Source organism: Megachile rotundata, chromosome 1 (assembly GCF_050947335.1).
Source record: "Megachile rotundata isolate GNS110a chromosome 1, iyMegRotu1, whole genome shotgun sequence".
NCBI classification, from domain to species: domain Eukaryota; kingdom Metazoa; phylum Arthropoda; class Insecta; order Hymenoptera; family Megachilidae; genus Megachile; species Megachile rotundata.
This window is the reverse complement of record NC_134983.1, coordinates 14,055,185-14,072,118: the sequence shown is the minus strand read 5'-3', so window position 1 is coordinate 14,072,118 and position 16,934 is coordinate 14,055,185. Positions and strand designations below refer to the sequence as shown.

General features: G+C 34.4%; 2 protein-coding genes across 4 annotated transcripts in view; both read left to right on the top strand.

The window, feature by feature from the left end:
- The window catches only part of LOC100879885 (protein SPT2 homolog), a 44,355-nt gene extending 39,889 nt beyond the window's left edge, over positions 1-4,466 (top strand). For both annotated transcript variants that reach the window (XM_076532379.1, XM_012280619.2), the window contains exons 4-7: positions 2,624-2,781; positions 2,847-3,852; positions 3,983-4,207; positions 4,318-4,466. In XM_076532379.1, coding sequence (XP_076388494.1) covers positions 2,624-2,781; positions 2,847-3,852; positions 3,983-4,207; positions 4,318-4,403 — 1,475 coding nt within the window. In that variant the 3' untranslated portion in view covers positions 4,404-4,466. The remainder of the gene's footprint in view (positions 1-2,623; positions 2,782-2,846; positions 3,853-3,982; positions 4,208-4,317) is intronic.
- Positions 4,467-5,218: 752 nt separating this feature from the next.
- Positions 5,219-16,934, top strand: part of dally (division abnormally delayed protein) — a 142,894-nt gene continuing 131,178 nt past the window's right edge. Inside the window, exons 1-2 of one of the 2 annotated variants that reach the window (XM_076532287.1) lie at positions 5,219-6,064; positions 13,093-13,233. In XM_076532287.1, coding sequence (XP_076388402.1) covers positions 5,833-6,064; positions 13,093-13,233 — 373 coding nt within the window. In that variant the 5' untranslated portion in view covers positions 5,219-5,832. The remainder of the gene's footprint in view (positions 6,065-13,092; positions 13,234-16,934) is intronic. The other variant, XM_003701239.3, reaches the window with a different exon arrangement.

Sequence of the window (16,934 nt, the reverse complement as noted above, 5' to 3'; positions counted from 1 at the left end):
GAGTCATAAATAATCTTCATTTTTGTCCTTTATATTTAATATACTTTAATGCTTATATTTAATACATTATACAGGGCACACCATGCAATTGGGGCAAGTTATATATATCTTGAATTTACTAAGAATTCAAAAACTTTTCTTTTAACAATTTGTGTTCATCCCTTATTAAATTGGAGATATAGCTTGTCCCAGTTATATGACATACCTCGTATATTCCCCCTTGCTGTTGACAAACTTTTTCTACTTATCTGAAACTTTCTTAATTCTTTGTGCATACAAATTTGTGGGTTTTGATAAAAATAATTATCAACAAACTGCTGTTCATCATTTATTTGTTCATCATTTGCAAATCTTTTTCTATTCAATTTATTTCCTACAGCTCGGAAAAGGTGATAGTCAATAAGAGAGACGTCCGATGTATATGGTGGGTGTGACAAAACTTGAACAACCAAGCTCCAAAAGTTTTTGTTGTGTAAGTTGTGTCATGCAGTCTGTTTTATGTATTTCTCTTACCATGGAACACGTATTCCCAACTTACTGATTTTTCTAAGTTTTTTCAAATAATGGCAAACAGTAGATTAGAATGTGTATAGCTTGTCTGCTAATTTTCTTTCTTTTTGCAGTGGATTTTGATCCACTCTTCTTTGAAGTCCAGTACATGACCTGGTATTAGTTCATTTCTCAAATCCATTTTTCAAATTTCCTGAATCAAATTGTGTAATTTGTTATCATATCATTATTCACTTATTTCAACTCCCAGAGCAAAAGTAATGAGTGTGCATCTTTTTGTTTTCCAATTTTCTTAATTTAATATTGTGCTTAAAATGTGTAGTTCTGACTACCAGCTAGAAAATGAGTTTCTATAGAAGTGCAAAAAATATTACCTTTAATAAGCCATATAGGTTTTTCTAAGAGGATAAGCTATGTTTACTTTCAATGGAGGATATTTATGACTCAACCTGATAGTATCATAAGTCATAGTTTAATTGTAACTATAGTAAGCAGTATTTGTTTTACAGGTAAAAATTAAGTATCAGATTTTGCAAATTTTTATTTGTTATGTCTGATTTTAATTTATGTCAATTAATAAAACTTATTACAGTTGGAGATGTAAATACATTAGTTGTATATAAGAATTTGGTTTTCAGTATGTTTCTTTAATACAATTATTGCTATAACATAGCAGTATATTTGCACAGATTATAAATTTAGTCTTTAACTACAACCAAACTGGATATAGGTTGTAATCTCTGAAGAAATTAATACAAAGCTGTGTGTGATCAATGATCTTCGTATTAATGAGTATTTAGAAGTACCAGTCTCTATCCATAATGGGCAGTGTTTTTGCCCGCAGGTAATTGAGTATGAATATGTACAATCAGCGCAATGCCTTCTTACTTATCCACCGTCCAACAGGGCAGTGGGATTTTGTGGATTTACATGGCAGAGGATTCCAAGCAATTAAGGTCAGACTAAATATAATTCTAGAGTAGTCTAGAGGACAGACTCTAGATTGATTATTTTTATTAATCAAAATGTCTCTTATGTTTATTACATAAAGTCAGAACTGGTAGTATCATTCAAATAAATCTAATTGTGATTCTAATTATAAACTAAGACTTACTTATCTCATTTAATATTAATCGTAATTAATTTGTTGTTTATAAAGTTATAGGGTTATTTTATTGTTAAATTACTTATATGCAAAACGTGGTTTTGTTCATATGTGAGCTGTTATAGTTACATTGAATACTGCCTCCCAAAACACATATGACAAAAGACTCAAAAGTTCACTGCTATTAGTACTTGCAGTTGCAGGAGTTTTATTTTGCTGCAAATCAGTATATACATTTTTAAACACAATACTCTGAAAATTAATTATTAAAGCGTATATATATGATTGAGTACTCAATTCATCTTGGAAGGCGCTATAGTTCCATTAAAAGAGATGAATTTGATTCTCGTATATCTTAATAAAATTGTTTAAATATGCGATATCACCATTTAACATGTATATAAATTTGCATATATGCAATTCATGCATATGAATTTGTGAATGGTAATTTTTCGCTGATTTCGATTTTTTAAAATTAATGTAAAAAAGAAAGGCAAAGGGAAAGGGTTAAGAAGCTACGAAGAAAATCAGTACCATTAAAAAAGAAACAAAATCTTTTTATTTCACGAAACCATTAATGATAACTATAATATAACTATAGAGAATAATATTATGGATTGAATGTAGTAGAATATGTGTATTCTACGTGTAAACTATTAATATTTAGTATAATTTAAGGAAACTATAATTACGAAGATCAAGTTATACATCTTCCCTGAACATTTTAATATATGTCATTAAAATTGCATATATCTGTAATTTTTATTTTTCGGAATATGTTACAGCTTTAAAACCCGTATATTTAAAAGTATATTTTATATTTAGATATTAAGACTTTTACATAAAAATAATCTTCTTTTTTTACTAAATAAAAGAAAAAAGATGATCTTATATTTCATACTGTTGGAAATATTGACAAAAATAAAAGAATAAAATGGAATTTGAAAAATAATATGGACAAAATTATTAAATTTTAAGTACTCAAAATATTTTTTTATCTGTTTATAGGTCCATCTCAACCTGATGAAGATGATTATGGCTACGTTTCACAGGAGGCCTCCGCATTTTATAATCAGTTAATGAATAAATATAATAGTGCACCATCCAACAACATATTTTCTAAAGATAATCGGAAACGGACAATAAAGGATATTGCATCGACAAAAGTACATATTTTCAGTAATAAGCGACTAAATTGAAATTCATTCTGTTATTTGAATTTTGATTTTAGGACAGGGTTAAACAAGCTTTAAAACAACAAGAAGTAGAGGAAGCATTAGGACATCGTCGAAAAAGAAAATTGTCTACGAAAGAGACAGAAGTAGAAACAGATACGAAAATTGAAAAAGATGACAGCGAGGATAAGAAAGAAAAAGAGGAGAAACCCAAACCCAAAAAGAAACCTATGCCACCGCCAATTGATTTCAGCGAATTATTAAAAATTGCAGAAAAAAAACAGCATGAACCAATTGTAATTGAGGTAAAGCCGAAAAATGAAGAACCAGAAAGGCTATTAACGAAAAAGCAAATGAAAGAATATGCAAAAGAAAAAGAATGGCGAGAACGAAAGGAGCAGCGGAATAAAGTTAATAGTACGAACAGTAAAGATAGTATTTCGACTGTACCTAATAAATCTAGTAAAACACAGGAATCGCAGGTAAATGACACAAACAAAACGTCTAAAGTATCTGAAAAGCTATCTGCAACATCTTCGACTTTGAGCAAAACTTCTTTAAAACCGACAACAGCAGCACAATCATCTATTAAAAAGGTTGTCGAGAAACCTGTTCAAAAACCCATTGAGAAATCTGTTCAAAAATCTATCGAAAAGCCTGTTCAAAATAAACCTAATGTAAATAAATCTAACGCAGTATCAAAATCGGAGAAGGATATATTATTAGAAGAGCGAAGAAAATTAGAAATGGAAAGAAAAAAATTAGAAGAAATGCGACAAGCTATTGAAGAACAAAAGAAAAAGTTAAAATTAAGTAAAAGTAAGATTGAAGATATTAAGAATACGAAGTCTGAAAAGCCAGTCTCTAAAGTGAAGGTTCCAGAGAAACAAGATTCACTCAAAAACATACCAAAACAAGCTGCCACGGCGAATATAACGAAATGTCGTACGCCTCAAATGTCGAATGATAAAATAAAACAATTTCCACCAGCTGATCTTAAACCGATTAAGCCTAAGTTACCTCCTTCAAGGGATCAAAGAAGACCAATAGCTGCCCATAAACGTAAGTAATTTTACATCTTAATCATCATTAACATTAATTGCGTTAAAATTGGGTGAAAAAGTGTAATTCGAGTTATAAAATATATAGATAGTGTCATTTGTGTTCAGTAAACTTAGTAATAAACTTTTAGGTCGCATACATGACGAAGATGAAGATGAAGAGGAATATGATTCTGAATTAGAAGATTTTATTGACGACGAAGTAGAAGATGGTACCGAAGACTATAGTAAATACATCAGCGAAATATTTGGTTACGACAAAAATAAGTATAAATGTGTAGACAACGACGATGATGTAGCTATGGAAAGCAGTTTTGCACAGCAGCTTAAAGAAGAATATGTATCTACCAAAATAGGTAATATTGATAAGTTATTTATATATGTTCGTAGTGTCACATGTAATGTTTTGCTTTTTAATACTTTTAATTTTTCACAAAATTGATTAAACATAATTATATTTTTGTAGGTATTATGGAAGATTTGGAAGATATGCGTATGGAGGCTTTAGAAAAGAAACGAAAAGCACTTCTAAAGAAAAATATAAAAAAGTGATTATAATACTGTTTATAAATTTTTATTAAAGTCTATTTAATAAACTATTATATAACAACTGAATGGATTTATGTATCTAAATAGGTTAAATTCGTTATTTATTTTAATATTTTTGTTGCAATTTTTTGTATTGAAAAAGTATGTTATGTATGAAAAAGTGATAACCGTATATTAATGCTTACGTTATAATTTGATAAATAGATCTTAATTTTTCATATGGAATAACGGCCCAAGTACAAATACAGACCTTACACTAATCATATCTTGAAATAGTTAAGAAAGTTAGACTAACGATGCCATTTTTCAATAAAGTCTATATCGTAAAATTTAATTTGTACAAGAATAATATATTTTAATTAAACCTCACAAAATATATAAATATGTATTATTTATATGTGATATTTTTCATGTTGCCGAAAGATGTACTTATGTGTTCCATATATAAAAATACATTACTTGAAACTGAAGTATTACTAGCATATTATTAAATTAAAAGACATAAAGCAAGGTATAATTTGTTTACCTTGTAGTTGAAACGTACCATTCTGTAGAAATTAAATTACGCGGTATATCTTTCATTAAAAAAATGGCCGCACCACTTAAAATCGATACGATTATTTCGAGATTCTGATTAGAGATTCTTTAAAGGACAGTGGTCAGTGGCGACACGTAACGTCGTGAAATAACATTGAGGAGTCGTTCGGGTAGGTAAGTAAGCAAGATAGGGTAAACAAGCAGTTCGTTGTAGATTCGGAGTTAGGCGATAGAGGATATAGAGTAGTGAACGAATAGGAGCAAGCGTGGTGGGGAAGATCGCCGGTCGGTCGAATTAGTGAATACGCGGTACCGTTCTCAGCACTTCTTCAGTCGCATCGAGCTACTCGTGGAAGGCGCGTCGCGTTGTGCGTGCATGCATGCTTGCGTGCGGTTAAACGTGCGTGCATGTGTGTGCCTATTATTGTGGTGTACCCGAAGTGGTCGAGTGTGCATGTGTGCAGGCTATAACACGGTGTCGCGCGGTCTCGATAGTGCATGTCGTGATTACTATAGTCGTCGTCTCGCCTCTCCGTCCATCGTGATCACGCCAAATGCACGAATCGCGCTTCTCGAGATCTCGCAGTAACAACACCCGTCGTCGTCGTCGTTGCTGTGTCGTTTGACAGCGCGGCCGATTCGAAGAACGAAGAGGAAAGGGGAAGTCGCGTCTCGTCCCGCGGTTGATGACTCTTCGAACGATCGTGTCGAATACGCGACGAAGAAGGAGCAATCCTCGTCCCGTCTCGTCTTGCTGGTGTTTCACTTTTTTTCCTTTCTTCTCGTTTCTTCTCCCCCTCACTTTCGAGACGATTTACCGGCCCTTTTCGCCCGTTTCCTCTCGGTTTTCTCTTTGTTATCGGTTAACTTTTCACCAATCGAACATTTCACCAACATGAAAATAACACAGAGGTATAGTCACGCGATTCTGGCACCTGTGTCGATCGTGATATTATTATGCGGTTGTACTGATCTCGTGTCGTCTCGATCGCCACGTTTCGCCGAACACCCAAAAAACGATACCGCCTTGGAGTTCGTCGATTGTGAACGCGCGAAGCCTTTCTTCGAGAGCAAGAATATCACGATCGCGGTTGCGAAGCAAAACACACCGGAGGATGTGGCCAAAAGTAAGTAACCCTTTTTATATCGTTAGTACTGAAATTTTATCTACATAAGTGTCATATTTTCACAATTTACAAATGTCAAATCATATTTTACAACTTTTATATCTTATAATTCGATGTTCGTGTAAAAGTCGGAGTAATACAAGTGAAATCAAATGGACAGTTTAAAATTGTTCGATCTTATTACGCTGGTAAACGATAATACTATTGGCGGAAAATTTTGAAAATGGCAAGCTCTGACGTTGGCGGCGTTTGCGATAGGAAACGAATTGAAAATCTTGATTATAACCGTTTCACGCTAATTGCGGAGTTTCATTGGGTACTTCTCGAGAGTCGTTACATTAAACGACACTTGATCCTATTGCATCAAATAGCATTTAAGTGCTTCTTGTAAAAATTTGCTTCAATTGTCGTGAGAGCGATCAATTTTATATCAAGGTATCTTTTATGGTGTACTTACCGCCGATACTCAACCGGCGCCATTTATGAAACACTTTTTGGCGCGTTTTTTACAATTTCCCTTGAAAACAAATTTAGGTTCTATCCGTGTGATTTGTTTAAATAAATATTCATTCATACTGAAAATCGAATATTTTGCAAAATTACTGGTAATACAACTAGGCTGTCATGTTAAATATTATTAATAACAGTTACATTTTAAAAATTCCTATTAATATAGTGGATATTATGTTTCAAAGTATTTCTGTATTTTCTGAAAATACTTTCTACTATGCAGTGAGACACGTTTTAGATTAATCACTTAATTTTTCTTTAAATGTAGATATGCGATGAGCACGTACAGAATAATTTAGAACTTGAATAGAAATTCAAATTAAATTTTCATTGCTTTGTTAGAAAATCAATTGTATAATTACATACACAAAGTGACGCTACAGGGTTAATTAATTTTACTTATTTTCAATGTAGATGAATGCGTCGGTACGAATACATTATTAATTGGATGTAATGTTTATTGTTCTAAGAAAATTAATTATAGAGGATCTGCATTATTTCATTGTACTTGTTGGTATTGATACGTGACTTTTGTTTTAATTAAGCTCAATTTCTGTTCGATTAATACGAATGAATGTAAACATTATAAGCGTATGGAAATAATGTTAACAGGTATGCATTATAATGGTAAGGTACGGAGTTCCCGTCGTTACATTTAAATATCGAGAACACAAAGAAAAAATTACAAGCTGTAATTTTACAAGATTAAAGACTAAAAATCTTTACGTACACACCGGAGTTCCTATCATCTGGAAGTTGTTTAACTGAAATTTTTATAGTGTGTGTATAACTATGAAATAAAAGTTAAGATAAAAGGTAGATAAGGCAGCCGTTTTAAAAATGATAAAATCTTATAAGTGACGATAAAATCACTGACAGTACTAATGAGAGTCAGAAAAAAAATGTAGAGAACTATAAGATAGTGTGTTATACGCGTCTGATAAGTTGGCGCTTGAAAGCAATACAAACCCCAGTCGTTCATCTGCCAACTTACCGGACACGCACAGTACATTCGCAACAGAAGAGATAATTTAAATCTTTTTAGTTTGTTTTTCATTTTAAATGTTTAACTTATCTGAACCATTATCTAACAACATAATGCAAAAGTAATTATTTATTACTTCACAGATAACATTTATCAGGGAGCACATTATCAAAATATACGTAACATCGTGTATTCGTATAATGAGCAATTTCATTATCAGTTTTATTTATAAATGCTCTTCAAAAATTGTTCCACGGTATAACAAAATTAATCGAAGAAAAGGAAAAATTGATTTATTTTGGACATTTAGTTATGTAGTACAAGTATAGAAATTTCAAAATTTGTTACAATTAATCACGGTATAAAAATTAAGTATATATCTTCATACGAACATTTAATAACACCGACTGCATTGATGTAGCTGATAAGTAGCTAGATTGTATCCGACAAAAATCATGAATGTTATCATTCGCGATTTTTAACTCGTTGTTGATTGTCGGAGGATTTCAACAGCACTCTCACTACCCTGTACACCGACAAGTTTTTGGTCGTACTCCCAGACACGTGTCTCAATAAAGAAAACGCGATACATTATTTCAGACTCTCATAATCACTTGCACATACCGCAGGGAGGTTTCCGAATCGTTAAAGCTGTTTAGGCTGCAAATGGGATTATTTGCGAAATCGCTTAAGTGACGATTTCTGATACAGGCTATTACTGGTCGCGAGAGACTGAATGAACGAATAGCTCTCTCCCTGAACGATCGTGTTCTAACCCACTTTACACGGCTGCAACTACTCGTCGAATCGAGGGTGAAGGGTCGCTGATGTAGCTTCCGGTTTTATGCGCTTCCCCGCGTCAAGTGTCGTACATCACTCCTAACTGCGAAAATAGGGACACATAATTGGCCGGGTAGAGTATCCGATCGGGACACCGTGACGATATTATTAATTTAAACGGATAAACCAATTTACAAAATCTACTTCACGATTATCATTACTTTTGCTGCGGCTTAGTTACAAGTCGGAGTTAAAATCTAAGGTACACGAAGAATAAGACATTCTTCTTACACAAACTTTCAAATATTCAAGTATCAAAATTTGCAGATTGCTAAATTTTTACATTTCCGGATTTCTAAGTTTCCAGATTTCCCAAATCTTAGACTTCCAAATTCTCAGATTCCTAAATCTCCAGATATAAAAATTCCCCAGATTCCCAAATCCCTGGATTTTCAAATCTCCATATTCCCAAATTTCCCAGATTCTCAAATCCCTAAATTTTCTAGATTCTCAAATTCTCCAAATTTCCCAGATTCCCAAATCCCTAAATTTCCTAGATTCTCAAATTCTCCAAATTCACTAGATCCCCAAATCCCCTAGATCACAAAATTCTCTAGATCTCAACATTCCTTAGATCACCAAATCCCCTAGATCACAAAATTCCCCAGATCTACAAATTCCCTAGATCACCAAATCCCATAGAGCACAAAATTTCCCAGATCTCCAAATCCCCTAGACCACCAAATCCCCTAGATCACCAAATTCCCCAAATCTCCAAATTCCCCAGATCTCCAAATTCTCTAGATCACCAAATCACCTAGTTCACCAAATTCCCTAGATCCCCAAGTCCCCCGATCCCTCAAGTGCCCAGATCCCGAATTCCCCAGACTCCTGAATCTCTCAGCTTCCCAAATCCCTAGATTCTCAAGTCCCTAGATTTCCAAATCCTCAGATTCCAAAATCCCCAAATTTCTGAGTTATGAAATTCTTGAATTTTGAAATTGCCAATCTCTTAAATTTCCAAATTCCAAAATTTGCCAGTTTGAACGTGACAATTTTCTTTCGGTGAACACTTAATCTGTACGTAACTCCCATATATACATTATACTCGGAAGAGAATGAATAAAAAAAATAGCTGAGGTATTTGCCGTGAGAACGAAACTGTTTCGTAGTCTCGCTATGAGTCTCGCCACCCTTGGGTGCATCGTAAACCGTTTAAAACATTCTCACTGTCGGTTCCTTTTATCCTTCGTCGTCTTTCTTTTTGTATCTTTATTCGTGGCGCCTCTACCGTTCCGAATGATTCAGGATAGAAACTCGTCGCACAGGTACGAGGATTCTAGTTCTCGCGGCATTAAGGGTTTCGATATATGTCTGTTTATCTCATCGTGGTCATCTAAACTGCTACTTGCAAACCGCTTACGATTAGATCCGTTATTTCGTCCATTCTGTATTTCTTTTTAATCACGGATCGTTTAATTAAAACACCGTTCAGGTGAGGTCCTCAGTAATTGGAACATGTATCTTTTTTCGGATAGATTGCAGTTTTCAGATGTACAAGATTACGAGTTAATTACCGACGCATACGTTACAACACATTTACAAAATAATAGTTGAGATATGAATGATTTGATTCTTTTTGGTTAACCGTTATCGATAATTGAAATCTTAGTTTTAAATAGATCACTGGTTTATTTTAACAAAAGAGTTATACAACTAGTATTAACAATTGATTAACTATATCTGATTTATTTGGTGGTAACAGAACAAGTTACAAATTGATATATCATAATCGTTAGTTGATTATACTTTCACGTCTTCAAATCACGTTAGACTTTCTACGTTTTGAAATCCATCATTTGATACGTAACCATCGAGTAATTTGTATGTAAAACGCTCGTAAAAATTCTGCACCATACAAAAGTGTATCGGTTTGTAACATCATTTAATTATAACGATGAAATAACGTTTCGACGGTGTTATCAAAATGGTTGCAGAAACTTCGTTATCACTGGTAAATTTGTATTCCCGCTACGAAATGTAATTTGTCGCGTTGCTCCTCTCTTTGTACGCTTCTAATTGCGTTATTTTTATGAAAGTTTATACGATATCGGGAAGTCTTTATCTTCTTTTTATAGTTACGTTACGCGATGGGAACAAGTATTAAACTGTATACAATTCCGCCTGCGGATTCTCTGCGCACGAGACATTTATAAACTACGATATCAAAATCGGTAGATAACATTAGTGTAAAGTCTGCAAACAGTAACTTCTACGTTTCATTAAAAATGCTGCGTGTTAGTCAACAGACATTTTTTCTAGAACTCGATGTGACTCGGGATAATCTTTTCATTTGATAATTACGTGCTTATTAATCACTTCAATATAAATACCGACACAATCTTCGTGTTCTCTCTTTTATATGAAATCATAGTTCATTTGATCACATAAGACAACCTTTTTTTAAAAACTCTCATTCTTAGATGTCGAATTTTTCATGTATCAATTTTTTGAATAATTAATAAGAATTAGTTATATATATTATCAATCGATTATTACTCCAAATAATTTTAGACAATATATTATTGCACTCTTGACCCACTGGAATTTCAAATATTATTGAAATTCATCAATATTTGGAACTGTTACTGAATTAATCCCTTGCCATACTTTGACGAGTCTCAATCGTGACGCACTCACAGTTCAAATGTGACAAACCTTACTCAAATTTTTAGTACACTTCAACTCGAAATTTAGGTCCAACTATAATTAATAACTCAAGGACTGCTGAATATAAAATATTCATTACATTTTAATTTTCTTTGTTTATTTTAATGTTATAGCTATGAGTAGTTTTGATTGACGCATCTGACAAATAAATTGTACAGCAAGGAGTTAACTGTATAGAAAACAACACACCTATTAACCTAACACAGTTGCGTTTATTATAGTATATGAATTTGAACCTACACTTTCGAATACTGAAACGTTAAAAAAGTTTTCGAGCTCAAAAAGTGGATGTACATTTTTTCCGACCTTGCAGGTAGACATAACTTCTTAAAGCTGTGAAGCGTTCCATAAAACCGGCCACGAATCGTAAAGTTTCCTGTCACGAGAGACTTTACCATCCCGGGTGTCCTTCCTTTTTGTCTTCTTCTCTCTCTATTCTCGTATTCTTTCGTATTTCTCCGATCCTTTTGTATGTGCCATTAGGAGTGTCTTGACCGACCTGGCTAACGCCACACACGCACGTTGGTCAGGTACCAAGAAAAACCTTCCTTTTTCCTACGACCATTTTTCATGCCTCATCATTTACGGCTTATTGTCCAATTTTTCGAGCGATTACCGATGCTTTTGCAACTTTTGTCGTATTCGTTTCATGTGCAAACGATTCGTCAGCTTGGACAAATAGTAGACTCGTGCTAATTTTCTTTGAATTTGCATTTGAGTGAGTTTTATATTATTGGAAATTAATTTAGGAGAGGTGCTTTTGTAGATTTGGGAATTTGAGAAGTGGGAGATTTGGATATCTGGATTTCTATTCGATATATAAATTTGTAACGTTTATAAAAACAGCTATAGATTTGCTCATTCGGAAAGTTTAAAAATTTCAAAAGAGATCAAGGGTAAATAAAGCACTTAAATCGTGCGTCATAAAATATCAACCGATGGAAAATAATTCGAATGATCGTTCGACATCCTTTTGAATGACCCAATTTACCATGACACGAAAACGCGAAGAGGACATTCAGCGTCCGTTTGCCTCGTGCAATTACAGTAGAATGACGATTGCTCGATAAAGTACGATAGACTCGTATGTATCTATCTCGCAAGGGTCATGGACGGACAAATAGAACGAGACTAACGGGATCCTCAAGAGGTCCTGGCTCGTTTCAATAGGTCCTTTTAGCCTCGTTCCACTTCGCATCCACTTCTTTCCTTCCGCCACCCATCGTCTTTACTGCAAACATGTGCGCACCCTATTTCGCATGACATATTGCACTCGCTGCAAGAACAGTTGTTTGCTTGCAAACATTGCGAGCAGATTTGCGCGATACAACTGATGACCCGATGTGTGAAAAACAAAGCACCAATAAATGTTTCTTTTCTCAAATGCGTTTAAGAAATAAATGCATATCAACGCTTTTAAACCTTGCATTTATTTGTCACTAATCACAGGTACAAATAGATTTGTATATTCAAACAGATAAAGAAAGTTGAAATTTTAATTTGATCACATATGAGCGGGTTTCAATAATTAGATATACGAAGGAGTAATAATAAACAGATATCGAGATACATTTTATACTTTAAATTGCAGCTCGATATCGTGTACATACACAATTGTTTATATAACGATAAATACTATTAATAAGGAAATGATAAAATAATAAGAAGCGTACTATTTACAATTTCTTGTGCTCCAATGTTCAATTACGCAGAAAAATATTTTGAAAATAAATACAAAAATATATCAACGAGGAAATTGTAATTGAGAAATGACAAAATTCAATATGAAACTTAGATCGAATTTTTAAAAATTTATCAATGCTGCTATGTACCAGCTAATTATCGTAGAAGCTTGAATGTCGAAGAATTTCTAAAACTATAATCGATTTAAACCATCAGCCGCTACTGAAAGTTAGCAGATACCCGTCGTAAGAATTTTTGCAGAACATCGGTACATTAACCTACTTCCGTTGTAGGCATTTTTCTGTACAATGGATAATGTGAAAATCGAAATTTGTTTCAGCAACTTGTGCCGGTTTGTGCTGTAACCGGGAGACCGAGGAACAATTAAGACATCAGGCCAGAGCAGATTTTCACGACTTGATCCATCATCATAGCAGAAGTTTGCAAGGTCTTCTGGCAACGACGGCGGACGCATTAAGAGGTAATTTATTTCTTCATCATGAGCAATGCGTTTTAAATTTTCAAACAGCGAAAACAGTATATTTGTGGCGAGTACAAAATATTCTGTAACGCAGAATATGCATCTTTGTAGCATATCGAGTCAAATTTCAATACTGACTGCAAACTCTTTCGTTCTCAAATTATTTAATCATTGTTCTATTTTTATCATACTAATGATTCGCAAAAATATCTTTTTTCTTTGCTCAAAAAATTTCCTTTTAAATGTTGCCAGAATGATGTGGATTATACATGTTAAAATGATTATACGAAATAGATTACACCATATGTAGCCATATGGTTACAATAGGAAGGAAAGGGTTTAAGCGCTGCAACCGAGAACAAATGTTAGGGAAGGTTAGTATTACAGTGTATCGATTATTTTTTAATATTAACATCAGCGTCCTGAATGGTGGTTAAGACCTTTACGGTGCTTTAGGTTAGATTTATTTTATAGAAATATGCAAATAGTGACCGGGAAAGGTGCTTTATATAGCCTGTGTTATAGGTAGTCAAAATTAGAAATTCATTTCAAAAATTTTAACAAACTAATTTAGCTAAGAATCATATTTATGAAGAGACTAAACAAATATTTAACAGTTGAAGAATTAAAAACAGTAATAGCATTATTCGTAAGAGTACCAGCTAAAAGTGAAACTAGCTTATAATGTTGACCAGCAGCGTATAAAAAGACGTTCATCCACGGTTCATCTTTAATTCATTTCCTTTCAAATTGGATACATAACGCCGTGAAAAATAACGGCTATCAATTAAGAAGGAGAGCCGTAAGCAGGAAGTTGGCTTAAATGACTTGATCCTTTCGATTGGAAGTAAAGGAAAGAGCGTAGTAACGACGGATCGTCTGAACAGGGCATTTCGTAGCCTCGTTGAGAACTCCAGAAATGGGATTGAGCGAAACAGTTTCTTAAATTGGCAAAACCAAGCCGAGGTTACTATTTTTACGTGCCAACTGGAACGCTCGTTCTCCCTCTCGTTCTTTACTTCCCTTAGCAGTTTACCCATTTTATCTTTTCCCGTTGTGTCTGTTTTCCATGGGGACAGCATTTGATCACGACTCTCGATAAGTACTATGGTTCGTGAATTACCGAACTTGTCCCCGTTGGAGCTTCCCTCCTTTAAAGATATGTATTCACCAAGACTTCTCTCTTCGTTCAAACACTTTTGATCGACAATTGTGCGCGATACAATATCAAACATTAAGTGGTGCACCGCTTCTTTCATTAAACTCGTTTCTTATATTACGATTTTATTTTCGCGATACACTTCTATCTTTATGAGATATACTTTTTATTTTTTATTTTTACATTGAAACATTAGCTTTATGAAAAATATCGAGAGTAAAACATTTGTGGTTAATTATTACTTATTTAAAATTTAAATCCGATAAATCCGTTTATCACAATTGTATGAAGATATATGAAAAAAATGTTTCTCCTTAACTAAAGAATAAAAATGACGGAGATATAATATGAAATATTAAAATAAATAATAGCTTTCAGCAGATTTTCATTTAAAGCTTGCATTGTGCAAAATTATTAATAAAATATAGGTTTGAATGCAGCCCATTAAGTTGCCCCCATAGTGACCCCATTATGTTGATAAAGGGGTGGCCAAAACAAGATAATCCATTTTTTTTATTTTCGTCTAGAGCATAACTTGTATTTACCGGTACTTTGTTAGGAAAAATCCGTGAAACCTTGTAGACAATTTCCGTTGGAAAGGCAACACCCTCTAGACATCGGAAGGTAACATCGGTGGTGGTTTTTCTGCCCTTTTCTTCCTATTTCTCTTTCTGCCCCGGGCTCCCTACTTTCTCTCTTCTATTTTGTCTTCTTTCCAGACACGTTCAGCTCGCTTTGCAGCTTTCGAAGTTTTTACTTTTTTCATCCCTCTCGTCGTTTTTACCTTTCTTTCTTTCGCCTCGACCCATTCCTCGTTCTCCATCCTCTTCCCCGTTACCCGTCTTTTCTCCTCTGATGTTCGATTCGTTCTCTTATATGACGTAAAAATGGCACGGGTCTTTTCTGCTTGAATTTCATCGAACGATCCCCCGTAAACGTGCGTGGCTGAGGTAAAGTTAAATTCGTAAGTACGAATCGAAGAAACGGTGAAGAGAGAACCGCGTTGGAATAAGAAATGTCGGCACGAAGGAACTTGAAAGTCGCGTGTACACTCTTTCACAAAGTTTTCAAATTGAATAGGAATAATGGCGAGTGTTGGGGAATTTTTTCCGTGGAAGATAACAAGAAATACATATCGGCTATTGAATAATAAGCGTTGCTGCGGGGACTGGAATACAAATGTTTCGTATTACGATAGCTATTTATGACGCTGCAACGATATTCCTTTTGAATAGTTACGTATTAATACATAATTAATATTCTGAAACGGTACCTGTTGTTAGCTTACTTTCAAATTACATTCGTTCGAAATTATTACATCGTTGGAAGATAAGCAAATTATTTATTCAGAAAAGTATCGTAAAATTAATTAATATTCGATTGTTTGAAAATCAAGAGTAGTGCCGTAAGTACACACGCAAAATTTAATAATATTGTCTTGCTTCTCGGTTTTTGACTTCACCCTCATATAATTCTCATACAATCTACATGACCTGCAATATAGTTTATAATCTTTTATTTATCACAATATAAAATGTAAAATATAGCGTACAACGCAATAACATATGTTGTATACTATATCAAATAAATTGTATATATCCCAACTCTTTTATTTTTATAAAATTTCGAATTCTCAAACATTCAGGTCAATCCTTACATTTTTAAATTTCTCAACTTTCTAAATTTTTTAATTTACCAAATTTCCGCAAATATATCGTTCATCTGCGAATTCTCAAACTCTCTACTTGCATCATTCAAATTCCCAAAAGGTGACAGAGAATAATAAATAAGCCGTGGTTAAAAATGGAAAACGAGTTCCACAGAAAGAGCGTATTTAAAATGTATGCAGAGCAGGTACGAAAGGATAAACGTCGAAATGACGAGAAAAAAAAATTGACGGGTCCCCTAATTCGTACGTAGGGGGATAAATATTCGATCGTTGGGTAAAATCGATAAATGAAGGTATCTTGCGGTCGCAACGTAATGCAACGGCAGCAGCGACCTGTCGATTGCACCTGGTCCAGACAACGGAACGTGGTCGCACGTACACCAGTTTGGCGGTGCAACGTAGCATATCTGGTCCTGTTTGATGTCCAGGACTGGGTTCCACGGTCCGGATCGGTCGGGTTAACGGCTAAGGAGGAAGGGGAAAAGAGCAGACCGAGAGAGTTCGCTTTCTCGCGTCCGTATAAGGCTGTGCGTGCATTGCGACTCGCTTTGCTGTTCGATGCCGATGCTCTCTCTCTTGCTCTTTCGAAAATGCAGCTCGCCACGAAACCTCCGGGCCACGAATTCAAAATTGCCCGACCCACTCGAGCCACGAAATGTGCTAGCGGTAATTATCGCGAGAAGGTGCTTTCTTTCGACCTGCACCTCTCCTAAGACTAATTGAGCGGATAAAAGTAGGTATACAGGGTGTTTCTGGGCGAACAGTTCCATCTTCGTTGCTTATATATTTCATTCTCTGTTGATACCACCTTTTACTTTGATGAGTGACTCGTGATAAGTCTTGCTTGTACGCTTCAGCTTGGAGTTTGAGACC